The 25,580-nt window shown below is 35.0% G+C and overlaps 1 protein-coding gene across 1 annotated transcript in view; it reads right to left on the minus strand.

The window, feature by feature from the left end:
• Positions 1-11,141: 11,141 nt before the first annotated feature.
• The window catches only part of Ocrl (Oculocerebrorenal syndrome of Lowe), a 41,804-nt gene continuing 27,365 nt past the window's right edge, over positions 11,142-25,580 (minus strand). Inside the window, exons 11-19 of the mRNA XM_071599459.1 lie at positions 24,460-24,595; positions 23,197-23,376; positions 20,798-20,894; positions 18,777-18,914; positions 18,566-18,663; positions 18,287-18,476; positions 17,213-17,340; positions 15,355-15,466; positions 11,142-13,427 (exon numbers count right to left, since the gene is read on the minus strand). Coding sequence (XP_071455560.1) covers positions 13,267-13,427; positions 15,355-15,466; positions 17,213-17,340; positions 18,287-18,476; positions 18,566-18,663; positions 18,777-18,914; positions 20,798-20,894; positions 23,197-23,376; positions 24,460-24,595 — 1,240 coding nt within the window. The 3' untranslated portion in view covers positions 11,142-13,266. The remainder of the gene's footprint in view (positions 13,428-15,354; positions 15,467-17,212; positions 17,341-18,286; positions 18,477-18,565; positions 18,664-18,776; positions 18,915-20,797; positions 20,895-23,196; positions 23,377-24,459; positions 24,596-25,580) is intronic.

Here is a 25,580-nt window from a genome sequence, read left to right on the forward strand (position 1 = left end):
TGTTTATTGTAATCACGGATTACACCTTAAAAACCAAAGAACAATTGTTCAGAGTGCACACAATTTTGCTATGCAGGATAGGATATAATTACTTTGGAATAATATGATAACATTCTAGCCTACCAACGTAAGGATTAAGGTATCTTTGCCTTTTTTACATATGCTACACAATACATATTTTTTACATTTAGTAAAGCTAGTTAACTATTTTATGCTGATAATTAATTGAAATAATGCCTTTCACGGTTTTTTTGCTTTTAAAAAATTCGATCATTATTTGTTTCGAATCTGTATTTGCAGGATACACCGACATTCCATTCAAGTTATATTTCAGTTTTACTTCATGGCAAATTGAATAAACCGCATTACCAAACGTTAGAATGGCAGAGAGTGTAAATATATTCCGACTGCCATTATTTTTTTGAGGTTATTAGAATATATATTATTTACAGTTATTGGTACTTTAGGTAACAATTCAAATAAACATTTTTATAGTGCTCAATTACACTCTTAAAAAAAGAGCTTTATTTTTTTATGAATTCCTGATATTCTATTTTTAATTCTTAAGCAGCATATTAAGGCAGAATTAGCAATTCAAAAGTCACCCAAAGGGAAAGATTAAAAAATTAGACGACACTCATTGTTTCTTTTGTCTTTATTACTCACAAATACATTTGTTCAGACGTGTGTATTAGAAATTGCATCAGTATTCAAAGTATCCTTTTTCAACCAAAACATTTTACTGAAATACACTCGTGGCTACTATCCACAAAGTTAGCCACTGCTTTGTGTGTAGTGGCTATGAGGGTAGTAGAGAAGTGTAATCTATTCATAGGCCTTATTTAAGGCTGACATCCACATGAAGTGCACTTCTTTGGATGCTAATGGCACTGTCCAACTTGGCACCAGCAAGGAAATATACACCTTCATTCCTTATTTCCTTTGGTGCTTGCTGATCACTTTTGATTCCCATGGATCCTCCTCTTCTCATCTACTATAAGCATCCAATGGAAGACCTGAGGGAAAATTTGAAACGTGATGAATTCTAAGTTAATGTGGTTTTTTAAAACTAATTTTAGAATGTTTTAAGCAAAAATATAAATACTTGTTTTTTCAAAATGGCTAAAGAAATATTTACTGGTTTAAGATTGAAAGATTGGTTCCCCTTTGAAAAATAAAAATAAATGGAAACTTTCACTTGAAATCCATACATATGACCATAATGAAATATCAGATATTAAGCTTTAATTAAAATGGAAATAAATTTCATACAAATGGAATTTTAGTGAAACAAATGCAATTCATCCATGAAAATGTATTGGAAATTATTTGATTAACAACTGCTACTTCACTTGATTTCAAAATTTTATTCATTTGTCTAAAACTAATGGGTATGACAAATTAATATCTGTGATAAACAATGGTTAAGAATGGCTTGCTGAAATGAACAACTCCAGATCATCGCTCATAAATACCATATTAGAAATTTGAATCTAAAATACATTAATAAGTTTGTGCATGTTGATCAATGAATGAATTTTTTTAAAGCACTCTTATTTCAAAGATTTCAATATATATTTAAATATTGTCACATGAATGTGGAAATTATAATATTAAGTTAAAATACCAATGAAATCTCTCTCCTTTCAAAAAAAAGGTACAATAGAGCATGGAATGATGCATATTTTACTGTACCAAATATGTTTATTTGATGGGAAATCACCTGGGCTAATAATCTAGTTCACCACATGTTTTTTCAGACTTATTTATGGATTCTTAGTTTTTTCTAAAGGAGCTCCAACCACTGCTTAGCCTCCCCTTCCACCCTCCTCACCTACCCATGTGAGCCCAAAAAGGTGACCAAATATGAACCAAGGAATGAAGAAGATTGGGATGTGAGAATGAGGACCGAATGAAAGTAGAGGAGTGTGTGTTGGGTTAGTCCAAGGCAGGTAAGGTGGGAAAACAGTGAGAGTAAACAAGGAAATGTCTCCCCAGTTATCAATCATATCATCTGCCTTGCTTAATATCTTTTAACATGGGGATATAGCACTTCTTCAGACAAATTGTGTAGTTATATCATCACTTTAAACAGTTGCTAATGTCAGTGGATAAGCATATTTCGGAAGCTTATGAAATGGTATGGAGATGGGAAAAAAATGAAATGGGAATTAAATTAAAACAAGTTTGCAGCATGGTAGGGGAGGGGGAGAAGTTTTTTGTGAACAATATTGACTGGAAATAAAAATTCAATGAGTTTGATAGAAGGGAGGATGCTGGGTAGGTGAGATAGAAGGAAGTTAGTTTTATGTTTTAAGGGTGCGTCAACAGCTGAGGTTATTTTTCACCACTGTTGATTAATTTAAGAAAATAATGCTTATAAGTAAATTTAAAGGTATTTTAGAATAAATGACAGAATGAAGGAAAAGAGTTGATACTTTGGATGAAATTGGAAGTAGGTGTTCAACTTGTGTGGTGGGAAACCTGACACCCAGTAAACATCACAGCTTTGACAGAAGTGACCTAATGTACATCACACGAGGAAAACCACAAGTAAACATCAAGACCAAAATGCCTCCATCACCGAAGAACATCATTCCCAGGAGAAATTTTTAAGCCATCTGTTGAAATCAAAATTACCTGAAAAACATAAAAGAATGGAACAAAGAAATTACACATATAGTAACTGAAGGAATAAGTGCCAAAATAATATTTTTATTGTCCACAGACCATACACTGTACCAATAGGAGTCTTCAAATGTAGAAATTTACAAAATACATTTCGGCACTATGAACATGCTTAAAAAAATGTACATATTAAAGTATGTAATAAAAACTATGCATTACAATTACTTCATGCCAAGGTTTTGACAGCATTAATTGCTTGTCTTTGCATTTCCAGGTTCTCCATCCATGTTGGTTATCTTTTGGTGGCAACAGTTTTGCTGGCCATCCTGCCTGCATCTTCAGGTTGAAGGTATTTTTCAAAGCTTTCTTGTCTGCTTTATATAGTGCTGGTAGTCAAGTACTGCCCTCCAATTGATAGTCCTTTTCCACACACTGTTTAATGGATATTCATTATCCATGTTGATATTCCTTGGCCTTGGACAAGAAAGCTTCGAAAAATACCTTCGACCTGAAGATGCAAGCAGGATGGCCAGCAAAACTGTGGATAAAGACAACCAACGTGGATAGAGAACCCGGAAATGCAAGGACAAGCATTACAATTATTTGTTATTTAAAAATATCTTCAATTAAAAATAACACTTCATTGGAAGGAATTTCCTGAGTTTTAATTTGAGCCCACATAATTTATCACTCATTTTCAATGAGTTTGGTATTGTGTTCTAAATTATTATACCCATTACCATTGGGGTTTTATATGAACTAGCTGATTTATGATAACTTGTGTCGATGCTATGATTTCTCATTGAATACAAGTGTAAATAGCTATTTGCATGAAATATTTGGGTATTATTTATGGTTAAGACAGACATGGAAAATATATATAACATAGAAGGAATAGTAAGAAAATTCAAATTTTTGAACAAGGGCCTATATGGTTGAAGATAACTTAGTAAAACATGCATACAGATGATCCCCAGAACACTATTCCATTGGATTCCCCTCAAGAAAAAAGCAGGATGATGCATGATTTTTAATACCTCTAGAGACTTATGCAGAAATCAACTTGTGTACAGGTCGGGATACATTATTAACAAATATTCCATGCACCAGTTTATTAAACATGTAGACCTAAAACCTTGGTATTGAATGTAGAAGTAATTATTTCTTGTTGAGACTGAAATCAATATCCTCTTGCAATATTGCATGATGTCTGTGTCTTTTTGTAAAACTAGTACATATATTTGCTAAGACTGATTGTTTCACCTAAAATGAAAGTATTAAAAATTTACTTAGTTGAGTAAACTTTCGTGATTTAATTTATTTTTCTGTTGACATTTTGTCAAAATGCATTTTAGAAGAAGGAACTAGGCAAAACTTGAAATATTAACACATCCATCTCACAAAAGGTGATTCTTATTGAAATAATTTTTCAATGCAAAGAAAAGATGAAAGAATGATAAGAGCAACTTTAAATGACACTTTCACATTATTTAGAGTAATGTAAATTTTCATTAGCTTTCATAATGATACATTTATCTCCAAGATAAATTGATCAAGTTCTTGACAGAACATTTACTGTGGGTGAAAATACTTTTGTTAAATTAAGGTGAGGAATTAAAGCCAATTCTGATTTTACTAAAATTATTTTAATTTAGTTTAACTTAACTCATTTAAAAATATATTACACAGAAACTAAGCAGGGGCTGTGGTAGTCCAATGGGTAGCGTATTGGTTGTATTGCCCTGGGGGCCCAGATTTGATTCAGGGTGATGCCTCTTGAGACCCCTGACCCTTCACCCATGATGTGATATCTTTTGGGTACCAGATCTTCCTGGGAAACCACAGTGGCACAAGAAAAGGACCTGGCCCCCATTATTACACTTTTGATTAGTGAATGTCACATCAAATTCATCTTATTACTAGATGAGGTATATCAGAGTTTTTTAATGTTGTTGGATAACCTAAATGAAAATAACATCAAAGTAAGCATAAGCTTAGTATGTACTATGGTTTCACCCAAATCCATGATACTTAAAGTCAAATTTGAAAACAATTTAAAAATCAAACTAATCAAAGGATTAAACACGAGTAACCGCAGTGATCTCCACAAAGATCGATTTTTATTAATATGAGAGTGAAGCTCACTTCACAAAGGCCCAAGGTATGTGGGATTGAAAGGTTGGACAGAATACCTCACACCTGGTTGCAGAGATGTTTGGCTAATCAGGGCATAATCCCAACATTAAGGAACCGGGATGAGGCAGTTCATTTCCTTGGGCTGCCTGTGGTTTGCATGTTCAGCAACCTAAAAATAATAGAATTATGGTGAAGCTTGGAAGCTACATATTTAAGAAGTGGTCTCTCAAAATCATTTGCCACAACCAGAAATTGGTGCTATATTTTACAAGCAAGTTTTCATTGTGGAATGATTTTTTAATTAGGTAAAATATTTCACAATAAAAGTTAAAACATACTCTTTACTAAGTAATGAGGCTAACTTTCAAATAATGCATTAGTTCATCATTAAAATAAAAGTTTCAAGATGGTATTGGAAAGACACTTAAACACAACTTCTCAACCTCGCCAAAAAGAATACCTGACTCCACACACTGCCATAAATCCTGCAGTTTTACATTCATTCTACCTCACTTCATTCCACCCAACATCCCTAGTATATTCCCACAGTCACCTGTATTGGCTAATGTTCTCCCCTTTAATAAACTCAATATCAGGCCTGATTGCATGGAAATTTAATTTTGAATGAAAGGAGAATGTGATGTACTATTTCCCACAAAATTATTATTTGCAACATCTAATGTCAACACATGCGTCATCTTAAGGTACCCAAGGATTATGACTTTGCATTGAAACTAGTGGTCGCAAATGTAAAGTTTTGTGGAAAATACATTGTAACCTTTTATTATCGGCTCTATTACAGTGTCAACATTTACACCATTTCTACTTGCTAAGGCAAAATATAAATAATTCATAATCTTACTACAATACTTAGGAAGTGAGTGAAGATATTTGGCAAATTGTCTCAGTAGAGCCTGAGCTACCTTAAGTTATAAGATTTTACCCATATTTTCTTCTCTCGGCAGCAGGTGGACATTTCTTCAGGTGATTCTCCTGCAACTGGTCTGAGATGAAATGACGAGGGAAGGTTGACATGTTTTAGTCTATGAGTGACCTAATCTGAAGCGTATCTGCAGAGAAAGCAATTTCTAAATAGTATTTCTTTAAGACTGGCAAAATTAAGGAATTCGTGGCTAATTTCACCGAGCTCCAACGCGCCGTGACGGTTGCCTTGTTTCCTTATAAGGATTCCTGGGAAATACATTCCAGTCGCTCGCGAACCTGACGCTAGATTTAAGCGCACAGCCTCTGTGCTTGGATGGCGAGCGCAATACTATTTAGGGTGCCACCGTCGCGTACGAAGTAATGAACTACAAAATTCAGATTGAATTTGTATCCACTTAACACACGATCGAATCTGCAGTCCCTCCCCATTTCGAAACACATGCCAAGCGAGGGGTAGACCAAAAGGTAATCAAATCTTAAATTGAGGAGTGTCGACAATGACGACGAATTGGACGTCGCAAACCGAAATTTCATTGTGTGCACACAAGAATTGGAAGCTACCGTTGCCGCGATCGCAACCTCAGTATTGCCGAGGATCGACAATATTTGTAATTTTAGGGGAGGTGGCCGAAAGCCGAGGTCATTAGCGCCATTAGGCGTGGATGAGAAAGGGGGAAGGGCGGAGAGAAACTTGACGTCGCCAGTTATCCATTCTTAAGGAAAGGCACAAAGGGTCCGCAGTTTAACGTCCCAAACGACGGACGGCGTTACTCAATCAAAGTGCTCTCCACAAGGACCATCGTAGGGATCGGGACAACACTGAAAAATATCTGCCGCCTCTAGGGTTCAAACTAGGACCCTCTGGGTAGGAAGACTGTGCTTTACCCACCGCACCATCCCAATCTCCATTGATGGCTATTACGGGACCATCATTAATACATCCCCAGGACAATAACTAACGACATTTGAGCCAAGCTGACCGCGTACTTCAGCTTGGCTCAGTGCATGCGCATACGGATGCCAGCAAGAGGAAGCACATTTCAAAATAATTTTTCGAGGCCGACTATATACGAACCAACATGCAACCGTCAATTTTCTTAAGTGGCCCTAAATTCTAGATAATCGATACCTGACAATGGGAAACTTGGCACAATGAACACGGATATGAAGAAGCCTAATCTATCGCTTTATGTTTGCACGTGGGCTGATATTAAATCGCCACTCACATAGAACTGCCCGTGATTTCAGCCGCTTAGCCTTCTCCAGAGTAGCTCGACGATATTCTCTCGCAGGTTCCACGAACTTCGTGATAGCGATGAGTCCATCTGCTCCGATCCCGGCACTCCAAGCGAACTGGCGAGACCAAATGCCCGTCGGCAAGTGAGGAGGGGGGGACTCTCGGGGAAAGGCAGGGGAGGTTAGGGGGGTTTATTGAGTGAAAGACTTCTCACAAGAGAGAGTGAAATCGAATTGAGACGATGGAAAAGGGGACGGAGGGAATTGTTAGTCCATTTCAATTCCGAAAGTGCGCATTTCGCGTATCTTCGCAGGGCTTTGCACTGGATCGAAGTGGAGTCCTGCAGTTAACCGCTCCCTTCCTCACCAAAAGCTTGAATGCCGAGTGTACGCACGGCTGCCTCCAAGACCACCAGCCAACAATGCAATTGCGTGCCCCTTCAGAAATGCGCGCGCGTCGTTAAACGAGCCTTCGTGTGACCATTCAGTGAATCCAGACTTGGGTACCATTGTTAGTCCATGCCAATCCCACCTCGGAAGTGCGATGAGTCAACTGCGTCCCATCCGACGACTGAGCAGTGCATAGGGATATCATCCTTGGGTAGCATTCAATTCCTCTTTTGCCGTGACTCTATCATCGCTTTGGTTGGTCTCAATCCCCCTACCCTCATGCGGGTAGGGGGATTGAGAATTCTCACGCAGTATCCCTGCCTGTCGTAAGAGGCGAATAAAAAGGCGGGGAGACATACTCGAAAACTAACCCCTAGTAAGAAACGGATACTTCCAAACAGTCTAATGGATTTACTGTCGGCGTACAGCCATACCATCTGGCCTGCGATCCACATGGGTGTTTGACGCGCCTGAAGATCCGCAAGTGAGAGAAGGGGATCCCGGAGGGTGAGCGCTCTGGTTAACCAACCAGGGTTTGTAAATCTGGTATGGACCGGGGAGTAATATTTCTCTTTGGCCCTGGATTTCGTGAAAACGGGTTTCCGGGGTCTACCCACTCTCAGTCAATTGGCATTCATCACGTTAATACATATATTTTGAAGAAGATTGGAAGTGGAACCTCTTTTTTCCGAAATTCTTTCACTTGGTCCTCCGAAGTCATCGCTTCAAAAACCGAGCATAACATTTTTGAACACACTTGCGAGGTGAGATGGAAGGATAGCTGGGATTACTGGAGTAATAGTTATAGAGTAATTTACAGCGGAGGGGACGAGAGCCCAAGAGGGGTTGCCTCTAAATAAAGAGGTAGGAAGAAGCGTAGTAAAAATAGAACAAGAAATGGATAGAATATTACCAGTAGAGATAAAAGCAGAACCGACGAATTGGTCATTGTTCAGGTGTACAGTAAGAAGGGAAGATCTCTGTTAACAGTTAGAGATAAGATGGGCAAGAGAATAGTATATACAGGAAGGATCCAAGAGAAATGGAAGGAATATATAGAAGTAAAGTAGTATAGTAGTAAAGAACTTAGACCAAAAAAGTTACTCATAGAAAAGGAACATGATGTAGAGGAAAATAGCTTAGGTCTAGGCATACTCGACGATGAGATAGAAAGGGCATTAAGGGAGATAAAGCTAAATAAGGCCATGGGGGTGGATAACATTCCTGTGGAACTACTGAAATGTTTAGGAAAATGTGGGAGGAAGAGACTATGTAGGCTGATTCATAGTATCTATGTGGAAGGAATCTGGCCGGAGGACTTTGTGAGACAGTGTTAGTTCCTATTCTGAAAAAGGTAAAAGCTACATCATGTGAGGACTACAGGACAATAAGTTTGATATCCCATGCTGCTAAAGTTGTTCTAAGGATCATAAACAAAATGATAGAGAGTAGGGCAAATGATTACTTAGGGGATGACCAGGTTGGGTTTAGGAAGGGGAGAGGTATGCATGATGCCATTGCAGTAATGAGATTATTAATCGAGAGGAGTATAGAACACAACCGGGAGGTATTTGCCTGTTATGTAGATTTCGAAAAAGCATTTGATAGAGTGACCTGGGAAAAACTAATGAGTATGTTGCAGAAAATAGGAATAGATTGGAGGGAAAGGAGGCTAATCCACAACCTATACATGTCTCAGACTAATCAGGTGTAAATGAGGGATGTAGAGTCCGGATGGGCAGTGTTAGGAAGAGGTGTAAGGCAGGGTTGCCCATTATAACCAAAGCTGTTCAAACTGTACGTGGAGGAAATGATTAAAGAGACATGAGAAGAACTGGAGATAGGAATGAAAGTGGGCTGGGAATTCGTGAAATCAGTTAGGTTCGCTGATGACCAAGCTTTAGTTTGTCCAGTGCGACAGATATGGGATGAGAATCAATATTAATAAAACAAAGGTTATGCGATTTTCTAGAAAGAAAAAGCCTAATCTAAACATTAAAATAGGAGGGCAAAAACTAGAGCAGGTAGAGCAGTTTACGTATCTTGGTAGTGTTTTGGATCAGCATGGTCAAAGTAGTAGGGAAGTAAGGAGAAGAATTGCGCTAGGCAAAGAGGCTTTCACAAGGAGGAGGGAGTTTATGATATGGATGTTGAGTAAGGATATTAAGAAAAGACTCGTGAAAACTTTGATGTGGAGCGTAGCTATGTACGGCGCGGAAACGTGGTCATTGAAGCAGGAGGATAGACGTAGACTGGAGGCTTTTGTGGGGGTGGAGAAGAATGGAGAAGGTGAAATGGACAGAGAAGAAAACAAATGAGGAAGTACTTGGTATGGTGGGCGAAGACAAGAGGTGGGTAAGCAATGCAGGAAGTGGATGACAGAAAATGGACAAAAATAAATGCTATGCTTTAACTGACTAGGATCTAATTATCAAGGCCACCGTACAGTTTAAAAGAAAGTAATAAATCACACTTTATTTCCATTCTAAATACCACTAGAAATCCGTCTAATTTAGCTTCTGTGGTTTATTATATATGTGTTCATTAGTAATTTGTAAGTACTTAATGTGAATACATCTGCATACAAGAATGAATCGAAGAAATAAATAATCCAATGCAACCGTTGCCAAGGATACACTTGTTTCGTAACAATTATGAAAAATGGGAAACTTAATGTGTAAGTTGGAAAAGAGTTTTTTACATATATTTATTAGGATATTTTATCAATGTTTTAGAGTTTATGAATCAATGATTTGATAAATTTAACCTAATACCATAACCTGAAAATACAAGTTAAAAGAAGTGGATTATTTCAATGTAAGACAGGGTAAATGATAAAAGATGAAGAATTGCTTTTTGTTTGCAATTTTCAAAAAAAGATATAACTCTTCTATCCATAGTCCTTGGACTAATTACTGGTTTATAGCATTTTGAAAGAACATACCATTCTAAGAGAGAGAAAGAATTTATCATACATTAGTGAATGTAATGCAGTTCTCACAAATAAGAAGAATAAGTTAAAAATTAAAGAAGTTGAGCAATGCAAGCTATAGCAGATATAGCTAGGGACAAAAATAAGAGCATAGAATATTAGGGACTACTTTGAAGGGTATTATTGTTTACTATACAACTATATTATGGGTACTATAAAACTTGGTTTTTGAGATTGGAGAAAAAGTGTACATTGAGGCTTTTGATGGGGATAAGGAGAAGAATGTAAACTGGCTAAGATTGATGGAAAGAAAACCAATGCAAGAAACGGAAGATAGAAGGCTGTTGGGAGAAATTCAAAGAGGAAGAAAAAGAGCATGACCAAGATTCATAGAGACCATGTTAATGTTGAAGTGTGATATAGCAAAAATTACAGTTAAGTGATGAAAATATTTGGTAATCATTTAGAATGGCTGGTTAGAGGGAGGTTAAACAGATATATGGAGTTAAAAATGGTTTCTTATAATATAGGATGTTATGGTTTTTGTGCTAATATTAGATTTTTTTGTGTAGAATTAGATAGGCTATAAGGGGAGCAGTAGCGGGGCATCAAAAACATTTTAACCAGGAGACTAATAATTTCTGTCAATTCTGGAGTATATTTTATTTTCTTTCTCAAAAACAGGATGCAATTCCTACATGGGAGTGTGAGGCTCACAATAGTACAAGCAACTTATTGCCCAATATAATACCAAATATTGTGTCTTTTTCCAATTTTAAGGGAACATCAAATGTGGTAAGAATTAAAATCATTTGGTTATGAACATTTTACAATCAGCTGATCTCAATAAAACCAAGGTTTTTTACTCATTTTTTTTATTTTCCTGAGGATACTATTCATACAATTACAAAGAAATACTTTCAAGATTCTATAAAACATGTAGATTAAATGATAATGTTGAAGATGAGGCACAAATTACACCAAAATTTTAAGAAGGTAAAATAGTTTGTCTAAAAATTACATTAATTCAAATTTAGCATGTGTTCATGGGTGAAGGACAGCTTAACTACCATCAGCATTTGCATTGAACTACAGACCTCGAAATTTAAAAAAATTTCATTAGATAAAGTAATTAAATTTGAAGATTTTTTCATCTATACTCTAATGACATTATTAGTATTTGTATATTAACATGAAGTGCTATTCCAGGATGTTATTAAATCAGTGTTGTAAAGGTTGGTCACAAGGACATATATTATTATTATTTTTTTTATCTTAAGAGCCAATCAATTGATCACTATACCCAATAAGAATTAACCCAAGTCAAGACTTTTATTTCTCATCTCTAACAGTACTTTGAGCACATTTATCCACACAAAAATTGATAATTTCACTGATAAAACTGTTTGTAGGCATGTATGTTTCTCAATTAAAAAAATAAATCATCCCAAAAGCTGAAATTCACTTACTTGCATTACATCACACAATTTTATTTTCTATACCACAACTGTAATTGGAGACTCCCCAAAGGATAATTCTTTACCAAATCAAAAAATAATGTATTAATGGGTTAATGAAATTAAATAAACATTTCTCACTGATTTGATCTCGTAAATATTCAGTAAAAATTCATGAAGTTATGTATCCAAAAAATCACATAATGGCATGGTATCACCATTGTATGAAAATAAATTGTTTTTCTTCATCTACAGAACCAAGCAACAGGCTTATAAAGCACATGGCAGACTGTTTCCATTAGATTCCGAAGCCCAAAATTAGGGAGTCATCTTTTAAAAATCTTTTCTAATGAAACTATTCACAGTAAAAAATTACATGCTTGTGCTTCAGCATGAATCATCCTCACCTTCATTAATTATTCAATCATAAAACAACAAATTGTACTGGCAGTTTACAAAATTTTTACACAACCTTTAATTACAATGACTAGGTTTTCAGTTAAGATGAAAATTACAAGAAAGATATTCTCTCACTAACCTGCAATGGCCATTCATAAACATGCACACCACCATGGAAAAACATTCTTATATAGTGTTAGTGATATGGTGAAAAAATATTTAATTTACATCAGGTATTTCATTGATCAATGTCATTTTCGATGCCACTTGTTCCGCCACAGGATTTACCACTATTCAAAATTACAAGGATATTACTGCAGCAAAATAAATTAGAAAAATATTGGAACTTAACAGGAAGAATGAAAAGTAAGCATGTCTCTTTGACAAAATTGATGACATCATGTCAAATTACATACTCTGAATGCATAAAATTCTGGGAATGATTTTTTAAAAATGTCTTCAAGTATTCATATTTGAAAAATACTTTTATACCCACAAAAACAAAACATATCCGGGCATTTCAGTATTATAAAGAAATGAAATGAAACAGTTTTCTAATACGTTATTGCAGTGAATTCCAGAATCTATCAGGAATGTTAGACAAAACTCTCAAAGTTTGTCAAAGTAAAACTCAATCAATTTCCCTTTCTGTTGATAAACACTATCTTATCATAACCTACGAAAAATTGTAAGTTTATCTTTAAACAGCTATTAACCTTGGAAAATTATACAGTTAACTCTTCATAAAGCTTCTTTCGCTGTATCACTAACAATTGAAAAATTTTCTTGATTAGCCAATGGCACCAAAAATACACACATGACCAACAATCAAGTGCTATTAAAACACATAATTCTCCCTTCTACAAGTTGAATACTTATTCAACATCATAGATTAGTCTCCCATAAAATAGTCATGGCCACTAAAAACATATTAACATTATGCTTTTCTCACACACAAATAAATAAGATATAACATTAAATTTACAATTATGTCTGCAAGCATGGATAACAATATACATTATTACTATTATTATGTCACTTATAAAGTATGCGAGCTGGTAATGTACAATACTAACAAGAAAAAAAACCTGTTTTAAACAGTGTAAAGAATTCTACTGGATTATTTTTTTAAGGGCACAAAAATCAGTGCCCAAGCAAGAAATCACTTTGGTCGTTGACTAGGAAATGGTGGACAAAATTTGCCTTCTTGCGTTCAATGACAGGATCTCCACTTTTACTTCCTCCCATGTTGTCACCTCTCCTCCGAGGGGGATCCCGCAGAAATATGCCCCCAAAAAGCATTGCTGTCCAGGAAAAAACATTAAAGCCATTTACTTCAATAGGATCTGATAACCATGCACTTGCATACTTATACAAGGTTTGTATACAAAGTATCAGTAACAATTTTTTCCTGATGTGACGCGCGTGATCGCAGATCGTATTGGCATTGATAAGATGACATTGCACAACATTATCAATGAAAATTTGATGCTGTGAAAGATCTAAACTCATCCTGAAGGTCTTCAAGGGTGAGCAAAGGCAGAGTCCAGTGCCGGCTTACGAAGACCTTCTGCAATGCAACACGTCAATTCCCCAACCCTCTTACAGTCTCAATTTGGCACCAGCAGACTAATTCCTATTCCCAAAAGTTAAAACCTCTCTCAAAGGACACCAGCATAGGGCCCTCAATGTTAACAAAGAAGCTTGCATGCATACCCTTAAGGACCTTCCCAAATCCACTTACCAGGGCGCCTTTGAGTTGTGGAAAAGCTGCTGGCAAAAGTGTGTCAATGCTCAATGCATGTACTTCAAGAATTTTGAGGTATTGTAGTAATATCTGAAATAAATCTATTTTTTCAAAACATTTCCCAATACTTTGTATACAAACCATGCACATATGTTAGTTTTAGGCTTAGGAGTTAAACAGTGTCAAACTTATCTGGTTTAGGTCAATAATATTAGAATTAAATATGAAGAAAGCCAAAGGTTTGATGACAATATCTCACCACCCCTGATTGACTGGATGAAAATAGAATTTTCAATTATGACTACATATATATAGAAAGACACCCAAGCACAATTGTTTTTTAAACAACGCATTTATAGATTTGAAACAGGAAGACCTAAGAATTTTTTATTTTTCTTGATAACATCCGTTTTTACATTGGTGTCATCTCAGAAATATGTCCCCCAATTCAACCTGCAATCATTCCCACGTATCCATTGAGCCCCTGGGTCAGAAATTTATAACTTTTTTGAAAATTAATGCTAAGCTATATTTAACATAAAACTACTATGTTCAAAGATCTGAGGATGCAAGCAAGGAAGCAGTTCATTAAAACATTTGTATGGAGCATGACACTATTCAGATCGGAGGCATCAAACATGGAAATATGCACCAGTGAAGACTTTGAAACTTGGTGCTGGAGGAAAATGTTGAAGATTAAGTGGTCATAACAACAGAGATGATGACTACTTCAATTTCCCACTAAATAATATTTAGTGGAAAATTGGAGTAGTCATCATCTCTGTTATTATGGAACAGTTCCACCACATCACACCTGAATCTGTACTTTATATTAAATGGTCAAACTAAGTGAGGAACAAGAATGTATTGAAAATAGCAAAAGAGGAAAGGATCATATGGAGAACTCTATGGCAAAGAGGAACAAGATAACTAGGACACACCTTGAGGCACAATTGACTCATTAGAAACATAAAGAAGGGAAAATTGAAGGGAATATCTCATGAGGAAGATCAAGAGATAAGAACAAACAACAAATACAGAAGGATTCAAAATAGAGAAGCCATTTGGGGGTGAGGGAATTAACACTGAATAGAGAAGAATGGAGGGCTGCTATTAACTAATCTTAGAATTGATATACTGATGATGTAAAAGAACAAAGAACGTTGTCAAATAGAATTGCGAACTTGCTTTATGTTAAATTATCGATATCAAATGTGAAAACAAATCATAATTATATGATAACTCTTAATTAATAAAATAATCTTTTTGTAATTAATTTTCACTATGATTGTCTCCATTGATTTTAATTAAGATTTTCAGAATATCTTAAAGGCCCTTCATGGCTCAATTAACTATAATTCCAAATTTGGTGGCATGATGGAGAGTTAAGAATTAGATATTTGAAAATTCATAACCATATGTGCATCAAGGTTTCAATTATGTACTGTGATACATAGAATCAATTTATAAGAATATGATATTACCTAATACTTTAGCATCTAGGCCATTTTCGTTCATGTGACTCAGGACTTCCTGCAGGAAAGCACAGAGGTATAGGAATACATTCTTGCGGAATTCTGGCAGTTCCATCACAATCTGAAAGCATCAAAAAGGGCATTGTACATGAAAAATACTCATGATTTGCACCACTTATGTGACATGATAATTCTTAAATTAGTTCTGGAGTGAGTGCATTAATTACATCATTTACACAAAGCATGGGTAGAACTTTGAAAAAATTAGCAAATTCCTGGGTATATGAGTGAGGGAAACATTTTCAATTCAATCAAGGGTTGCTAGCAATTTTCCCATAAACTTACACATAAAAAAACCAAATGACAATGATCATCATCATTGGTCATTCAATCCTAAGATAGGTTGATTGCAGCCCTCCATCCTACCCTATGTGATGCTAATTGGCTTACTTCCTGGTATTTTTTACGATATACTTTCTTCTTTATTTGCCCCATGTATTTATCCCTTTGCCCTCCTCTTGGGGCTTTTCCCTCTATTTTTCCTTATATTATATTCTTCAGGAATACATTGTGCCCCAGGGTTAGGCCAATCCATCTTGCTCTTCTTTTCTCTATGGTGTTCCATAAGGTCTGTTCTTCTGCATACTTCTTCATTTCTCATTTGATCCATCCATTTGATCTTAAGCATTCTCCTCCAGCCCTAGGTTTCGAAGGCTTCTATTCTTTTCTGGTCTACTTCTCCAATGGTCCACGCTTCTGATCCATAGATTGCCACACTCCATACAAATGTTTTCATGTGTTGTTTCCTCGTCTGTAGTTCTATCTTCTTTGAACACAGCAGTTGTCTTTTCATTGTGAATGCTCTTTTAGCTTGAGCCATTCTTCGCTTGGTGGCTGTAGTACTTCTTCCACCCCATGTTATGGTACTTCCGCAATGTGAAGGAATCTACTTGCCCTAATTATTGTCCTTTCAGTGTGACTACTGTATTCCACTTCTCTCTTCCATAAACTAGGATTTTAGTCTTCGTCTTATTTATATACATGTTGTATATTTGTAGAACTTGATCCAATACATTTAGGGACCTCTGAAGACCCTCTTGCTTTTCTGCTATCACTGCAATATCGTCGGCGAAGCGTAGCATGTTTATCTTTTCTCCATTCATCTTAATTCCGTTTAATCCGATGCCTTGTGCTTCTCTTATTGGCTCCTCCAGGTATATGTTGAGCAATGCAGGTGAGAGGTTGCATCCTTGTCTAACTCCTTTGTTAATTTTAGCCCCTATATGGCTTCCATCTCTCATTCGCATTGTGGCTACTTGCTTCTTGTACCATGCTAAGTTAACTTAAAATTGGAAAACATATAAAAAGGCTTCATTGGTGTTCTTCTTGGGTATAATATTCTCTTCAGTACAATCAACTTTTCCACTTCAGTTTTGATTCTCAAAAATGAGTCCTCTTACGCTAACTTGCTCAGATCCAAGGTACTTGCCCATAAATTTCAAAACCAACATCATTTTTTACCACCATTAATTTAATCTCTTAACCTTTAACTCTACATCATATTAAATTCACATTTCCACCAAACTAAAAGTTTGACTGAATGGGGTCAAGTTCATGACTTCAACATCTGAAGATAAGGATAAAAAATTGAAAAAAACATGGTATGAAAAATTTGAGAGGTATAAGAACAGTATTATTAATGCCTAGACGAATTTTCCCCTTTGCAACTAGCCTAATGGAACATGAAGGGAAGGGGAATTTCTAAAGGGAAAATAAACTTGTAAGATTTTTAGGACAGATTAAGATTAGGCACTTATTAAGAGACAAAATTTATACCATTTGAACACACTTAGATTTATTTATTTACCTGCTTGCAAGCTTTGTAGTTCCCACATTCCTTATAACAAAACTTGTGCAAATTAAATGGGATTATTGGCTCAGCAGTTGACTCCAGAAGAAGAACTAAAGCTTCAGCTACTGAATGAACGCTCCCAGCTATGTTAATTAAGGAGGTTTACCAGCTTATTATTCCCACTATGGTTGAAATATACTTTCCTTCAATATATATATAATATGCTCACTTGACGGGACAATAAAAATATATATTACAGGGTCGCACCCAAATCAGTCCAACCACTTTTGGGTGCGACCCTGTATGAACACATAGACCTACCATTTATTGATTAAAAAATTAATGAAACATGCAATGAACAACTAGAAGAAAATGTATTTATGTAGACACAACTAAGGGATTTATATCAGCTTGTTTATCACTTCTCCTGATTTCAAGCTGTCATAGTGAAAGGCCTTATATGAATTTCTCATTAATTAATTTATGTACAATGCAAGCCACCGTTAGGGTGCATGGCAGGGGGTGAATAGACCAGACTAATTTTTACCTGAACATGACCCAACCGCGGTCAGACAATGTTATTCTGATCCCTTATCATTCGTGGAAAAAATGACATCTTAAATCTATTTGTTCTACACCAAATCTCTCTAATGTTATCACCATAATCTCTTAAATTTTTCTTAAAAGGCTCTCATATTTTAATGCTTGACTGGGTGACATTTGTTGTAACAGGCATAACTTTGTGGAATCGTGGAATCTAATCATAACAGAGCCACAAGTACATGTGTTTTCCCACACGTTTTATTATAAAACGCAGAAGTAATTTATTTTTAAGGTGCCTCTACAACTGAGGGTATTTGCACCTCTGTACTATTATAAAACAGCCCAGGTTTTGATGCAAAATATCATCATCAGGACCTGACAAACAACAAAAAAAACAAGTATTTGTGCTTCAATGCTTAACTTGATCTCCTCACTTCTGAAGAATCTCTTCAATTTTAATGAGATTCACTTCCATCCCATTCGCACCTATGTATTTGAGAACTGAGAATAAAATGATAGAAGCATGCTAAAAAAAATCAAGGATACGAAGTGGCTCTGATGACCCATAATCCAGCCATGTCCTTATCAATACAAGCTCATGGGGAAGGCCTGGTTGGATAAAAAGATGTTGCTGGTGAAGTCCATGGCAATACAGATGATCCACCAAAAACCAAATTTCTTTGGGAATGGGGTAAGGCTCCTGTGTTGAAGGCACATCCTTTAAACACCCTTTCTCCTGAAAATTTTGATGGACCAGTTAACATTTAGATTGCAGCATCTAATTCACCATAAATATCATTCTTAAAAATGACTGAATTCCCTTACGAGTTCCATCAATTTTCCCACAGGAATATCCCTGAGTGGCACACTTATGTGAACCAAGGCTTCAATAGATGATCCAAAACAGCTCCATTCATATGTTCCTGGAATTGAAAAATATTTAGATGAACTAAATGGAAACAACAATTTGATAATTCAAATAAGTGATTAAGGAGAGAAAAACAGACAGATTCATTACAGAGGATGGAATACTTGCCAGTTATTGTAATAAAAATATCTTTCCCACCATCAAGATGAAGTACGAGAATGTCATAGAGTTTGTCTTCACCCGAGTTCATTTTACATGCAGACTTTTTGTCTACCAATACTTTTAATTTAACATCACATTTTTCACCTGAAATATACAGAAATGTAACATTCATGTACTTAAAAACTTTTAATTATATTTGTTGTAAGTCTACCACAAACTTATAGAGACCCTACTAATATAACTCATTCCTAAGAAACTGCAGGAGATGCCGTAACAGTAACTTTTAACGGAGTCATCCGCTAATGTGCATTTCAATGCAACAATTTCCAAGTGTAAAAATCATTCGCCTTCCCCGTCAATGCGAATGATTTTCACACTCTGAAATTGTTGCATGATAACTCTTAGTGGTACCCTTCATTTTTACTCTCTCCAAATATAGTAAATGGGAAAGGATCACGCTTATGACAGGAATTGAGTTCAGTTTGAAAAAATGAGGTTTTTCTTCAGGTTTTTTTCACATTATGAACTCCTTTGGGCGTGTTTCCCTGGTTACGCTTGCATGTGTATCCATTAATTAGGGTTTTAGGGAATTGTAACTTAGTAACCTTAACCCTTACCAGTAAGTTATTTTATAAAGGATACTTTTATAAAGGAAAATTTTGGCCATAATCAATCTAAACATACAGAAGTAATTTATGACTAAGTCATTTTTCACAATTAATACTTTGAAATGTTCATAAAATTAATCTCACTCATAGGAAATACTGTTTTAAAGATTTTTCCACAGCACAATTTTCTCTAATACTAATTGTTTCGGATACATTTTATCCCCATCATATTCAAATTATTTCAAGTTTGTGGCCAGCAGTTTAATAGAAAATCAAATTTTCAGTGACTTTTCATGCAAAAATTATTCCTGATTTGTATCTTTAAGAGCATCTGCACAGCCATTTCATTAATGATTCATTCATTTGTATACATTTATCAATATTTCATTTGTTTATATAGTGGGAAAATACTTTATTTTTCCTTGGGGAAAATTCCATCACCAAGACTCACCCTTGCCACCAATGCAATGCCAAGGAATGTCAAGACAATTTATCATGAATCATGAAGTGAATTACAACTTAGCTACCCTTCCATGATTGTCACTCCAATTCAAGTATTCTACCATGAATTCTATTGACTATTGCGGCTGAAAAAAAAACCTCAGTGCAGTGATTGCTAATCACCCCTTTCACACCCCTGTATAGTGAATAATATCACCTTTTTGGGGTTAAAAATAATTGGAATGGTGTTGATAGGTGAAGTGGTATCTCCTGTGGCGGCTTATCACTAATAGTGAGAATTACAGTACACAACTTCAGGCATCGTACTACATCTGGCTGGAGTAAAGTCATTGTTTTTAATTATTATCATGGTTAGATCATGTTTGAATTTATTTTCATACTGAGAAGTAGTAGCGTATCGCATTGCCATTGTGCAGGTTGCATTCTGGGATGATTTTCTTGGAAAGGCTCGAAAATGAGATGAATTGTGATTTTCAACTACTTGCAATTGGATGGCGTATGTCTTATATTCAGGCCTATAAAGTGCATTATGTAACATCATTATATTTTATCTTCGTGATTTTAAATAACATGCTCAAGAGAGCACAGTATAATTTCCACTTTAAGCCATGTAAAATCAAATTATTTGTCAATTCTTACAACAAAAGATGATGAACTGATCCTCCACTGCTTTAACACACATTAGATTTTATTTTAAAACTTTTCCAGAGGGTTAATTGCATCTACAGATTTGAATTTTCTTTGTTTTCTACCTATTCTATCCTCCCTTTATAACACGGTTTCCCATGGGTAAAATGCTCTTTATGTTAGTTCAAAACTGAATTAAAAATCTACCTACCTTATATACATAAATGATTTATGAATAAATAAACTTTTTTAAACTATGATTAACCTATTCTTTCATACATAAATGTAAGATAGGGCTGCATTAAAAATATATTATGGATAAGAGCCTACCTGGTTTGATGAAACCTATATATGGTTCAATGTGTAACCAATCCTTGCAGTAAGTGGTATCATCCAGCTTCTTCACAAATTCAAATTGAACAGGAACCTGAAAGATATTCACATTACAGGTATTTCTTCATACAGGACTTTACTATTTCATATTACTAGATATGTAATTAAATATAAAACATTAGTTTTGATTAATGAGATGAAAAGAATGATATATTCCCCAAAATCATACAAAGATTTTGGTAACAAAAACCTTTCCAAACTTAGGTAGAAAAACAAAAGTTAAACACTGTTAATCATAACCAGAAAACCATAACTATTGAGTGATGACACTACGAGGTCATTATAATTTGGCAGAAATATCTTAGAATGGATAAAGATTCAATGCCTATGACAAGATTTAAAGACTATTGTAAAGACAAATGGGATAGATGGTATTGGAAAAAAATTACATTGCTAAAAGGGATAAACTTTAAATTGGACTATTGGAAAACTAATGAATCCATGCTGATTTCCGGGAATTACCATCGCGTAGTTTAGTTGGTAGACGTCTTTGACCTGAAGACGCTTCCAGGACTGGGGGTGAAACAGTTGTCTACCAACTAAACTACGCGACGGTAATTCCCAGAAATCAGCATGGATTCATCAGATAGACGGCGCCGAAGCCTAAGGATTTATTGGACAACTAATTTCAGTAAAGAGTATTTTCTTGAAATATGTGTCAATGCAGTAGCTAAACTGGGAATTGTGATGGTGCGGTGGCTAACATACTGGCTTCCCACCGAGGGGGCCCGGGTTTGAAACTAGGAGACAGCAGATATTTTCCAGTGATATCTTGATCCCTACTTGATGTGCTTTGTGGAGAGCACTTTGAGTGATTATGTTGTTTGTCAGATGGGATGTTAAACCGTGGACCCCTTGGTGCCTTTCGTTATGAGTAGGCTAATGCTGATGCTGGATTTCTCTCCACCATACCTAAAGGTGGAAATCACCTTAGCTGTCGGCCACCTCCCATTAAACTACTACTAGTAGCTAAACATTTGAAGGAAAAGCTAAATTTTGTGGTTCATAAAAATGTGACTTACAAGTGGGTTTTTACATAAACCTTTCCTTACGCTGTCATGTTAATTTTAGAAGTTTGGATTGTAAATAATAGAAAACCAGAACTAGGGAAGGGAGCAAAACTAACACTGCCATCAGGTGATACGACAGGCAGTTTTTCTATGACAGATGTCATTCTCATCAGCCAGTGAGCTTAAGCCATGGTAAGATCAGCTGGTTAAAATTCAGGAAGAATAATTGGAAGGAGCTCAAACATCACTCAGTGTTGGCTTCAGCCTCGTCCCCATACATTCTGTTGCCACGCTTGTGTCTCCTAAAGTGACTTAATCACTAGGTTAACCCCTGAGGAAGCAGGGAACATGTTGACATGATGATTCAGATTATTGCTGCAATAATTTTAAAGGAAACAATTGAGTCTAAGACTCTCATGATCATTGAATTGTTTCCTGATTAGTACAATTCACAATAATGGAAAGGATGCACCTAGGCAATATTCTTTTAGATCAACAATTCGTGGTAATTGTTTTACAAAGTAAAATCGGCCACCTACTTTTGTTATTCATGGATATGCAATACTCCAAATTCGATTTTTTAAATAACTTTCACTACAACTGGAAAAATACATCAGAGAAGCAATCTTTTCAAGTTGTCATTCTATTTTTGTTGCTTACTACTCCATAAATATTTATAAATGGCAATGACCACAGCTTATGTCTTATTTGTCAATTTTACAATTCTACGAGTACATTGTTTTTAGTTTAGCTAATCTGGAAATCGCAATTTACAATTCAACGCTAAGTCAAAAATAAAAAACTAAAATAAACAAAAATTTATAGTTATTATCTGGGATTCTGCTAAATACAGTCACTGAAAAAAAAGTCTTACATGGTCACATTGGCAAAAGCATGCCATATGGTCTTTTTTTGATTTAACTATATGAGTCTTTCTTTTTTATTTAACTTTCAGAGTAACTTTTTTTAAAATTTAACATCATTTAACTAACTGATCGTATAATTTTTTATGCTGATAACATTCACCCTTAATTTTACATGCTTTAAACAATGTTTTCTTTTTATCGCGAATTTTATGATAAAAGCAGTGTATAAAAGCAGTATGATATTTTTATCACACAAAGAATTTATTACAGGGAATGTAGAAAATGTTTTCATTTTTTATGTCTTAACATATGTTATCAATTCCAAACAAACAAATGAATCGACTAACAAGAAATTAAGCTGTGAATATTTTATACCTAACAAATGTGTCTGCACAAATATGTTGGCATTTCCAGAAATGAAGACCAAAACAATAATTAGCATATCTATAAATTATCTTACCTGGCCGGTGTTGGCTATTATTAAGTCTTTGGTTTGAGCTTCGTTGTAGTAAACAGTATCTAAAATAATTTCCGTGTTGTCCACCATGACTTGAGGCAAAAATTCATTTTCTAATTTATCCAACTTCTTCATCACTTCCTCGTGTATCTTCCTGTACTTGCCAATATCGATCACTTTAACCTAAGATTAAAAACACAAGTATATACGTAACACTATGAAACAAGAATCTATAATTGAGTTTAAGCATTGAAAGTTCTGACAATTTTCTACAATTTTTAGTAATCTTACAAGAACACTTATCTAAATAAAACTCATACACTCTTATCGCATACCCTTTCATGTCATTTCCCTTTTGGGCTGGGCAACACATTCTTACTTACATATGTAAGAATTGGACAACATACAAATTGTTTGCCTTCACTAGGATTCAAATCAGCAACAGTTCTAAAGTCACTGTATAACATTTCCTACAGTTTCTTTGAATTACATTTCATTTACTTTAATTTATAGTTCTGTTATGATTGAAATTGAAATGAAAATGCTTCCTTTCAAATTATCTCTGTACATATGACCAACAAAATTTACATTAACGCATCTAAGTCATAGAAATGACCTCCAATAATGTGTCCTATACACCTGTCATGTATCCTCAATAATTTATACTGTGTCTGCTAGGCAATAAACATAATATTATTTTTATTAAACTTTTAACCCATTAACCTAAGCTTCAATTCAATACTTCAATTAGTAATACTCAGAAAGTTTTCAATAAAATTACCCAAAATGGTCTAACGCAAGTAACACAACAGCTGATATTTCAGCAATGTTAATTTTCTTGCACAGTAAATTACTATAGACACAATACTACATTTACTTTTATACTTTTATGTCGTAGAAAAATGATCCTATGAAATTCCCATACTCGTCATGAGACAGGAATTCATAGCAGACATTTTAATGTTCACAACCAAATGTGAATCTAAAAATATTTTCTTCTCTACATTAATCTTGAGCTTGATTTGAGAGAATTCACTAAGGAAAAAATTTTCATTTTTTCACAAAATTTACCTTTGGGATATCTTAAATGCAAACCTTAAGCCTAGTACACGAAATGAATATGGAACCTATGAGTGTCTATGACTTACAAATGAGAATCAGAGAGTAGTTACAACTTTCCAGTATCATGATAAACCTGTATCCATTAATATAACATAAAAATATAACCATAAAATATTAGGACAAAAAGCATTATGTTTTAATTACCTCAGCATCAAAGAGAGCACTGACAGGTTTGTGGTCACTAATCTTGAGAACTTGGTGACTCCGGTAAGAAACTTGCTTGATTCCTTCTCCCTTCCAAAGGATTCTATCACACCAGGCAGGTGCTCTGTTCTTTTCACTGAAAAATAAAATGTTTTCATTGTTTTTCTTTCAGCCATGCTTCACAATAACAAAGGATGTTTACATTTCTGTTGAAAAATATTACATGTTTGCATTTTCCTTCTCTGCTATGACTGTTTATGGGAGGAAGAGATGATAAACAAAACAGGAAGTACGAGAAAAATAAACATACAATGGAATGCCAGGAGAAGAAATACCATGATTTATTAATACTACTGCTGCAAATGTCACCTTAAACACAGATGTTATCCACTTAATATCATATTAAGAGTAGGTAAAAAAAAAGATTAGTGATAAAAAATTGTTTGCAATTTTTCATCTATAATATTTTATCCATTTCCTAGTTTCAATGCCATATATAATAATTAACTTGACTAAAAAACGATGCAGTGCATTCATATTAGTCACTGGAATAATACATACAGAGTGGAACAAACTTGTGTTCATTGCTATGGAATAATTGCAGCAAAGTGGACCTGAGACAGTGTTATATAAAAGAGATAAACTGTGATTTTAATAAAATAAACAGGAAATTGTTTTAAAATGGAAGTCTGAATTAACACAAAGTCATCATTTAATTGCATTTTCCTCATCAAAAGTGTTCTGGTTTAGCCATTTCAAAAATACTCTTGGATAATTTTTTTCAAGTTGAAGTCTTCCTGAAGAAGCTTGGAAGACATCAAGGAGAAATATAAGGTAAAACTCTTCCACTATATTATAACTGCTTAATGAATCTTATTTCTAAGCGAACTCAACATTTTCTCCAAGATGAGGGAAATTTTCATCCAGCATTTTCTGCAAATTCTAGCATAAAATTCTGTTCACCTTATAAAAATAATTAAAAATTCTGCCTCAAGTATGAATAACTCATCATCTTCTACCTATGAACTTAGTCCTAGGTGATTGCCTTCTACTTTTTGGTCAATGATGTATACATTATAAAGACTTTCCTTCATTCCTTTATTTATTCTTGTTTCCTTACG

Source organism: Hetaerina americana, unplaced genomic scaffold (assembly GCF_022747635.1).
Source record: "Hetaerina americana unplaced genomic scaffold, ioHetAmer1.1.p SCAF_11, whole genome shotgun sequence".
In the NCBI taxonomy this organism is placed as follows: domain Eukaryota; kingdom Metazoa; phylum Arthropoda; class Insecta; order Odonata; family Calopterygidae; genus Hetaerina; species Hetaerina americana.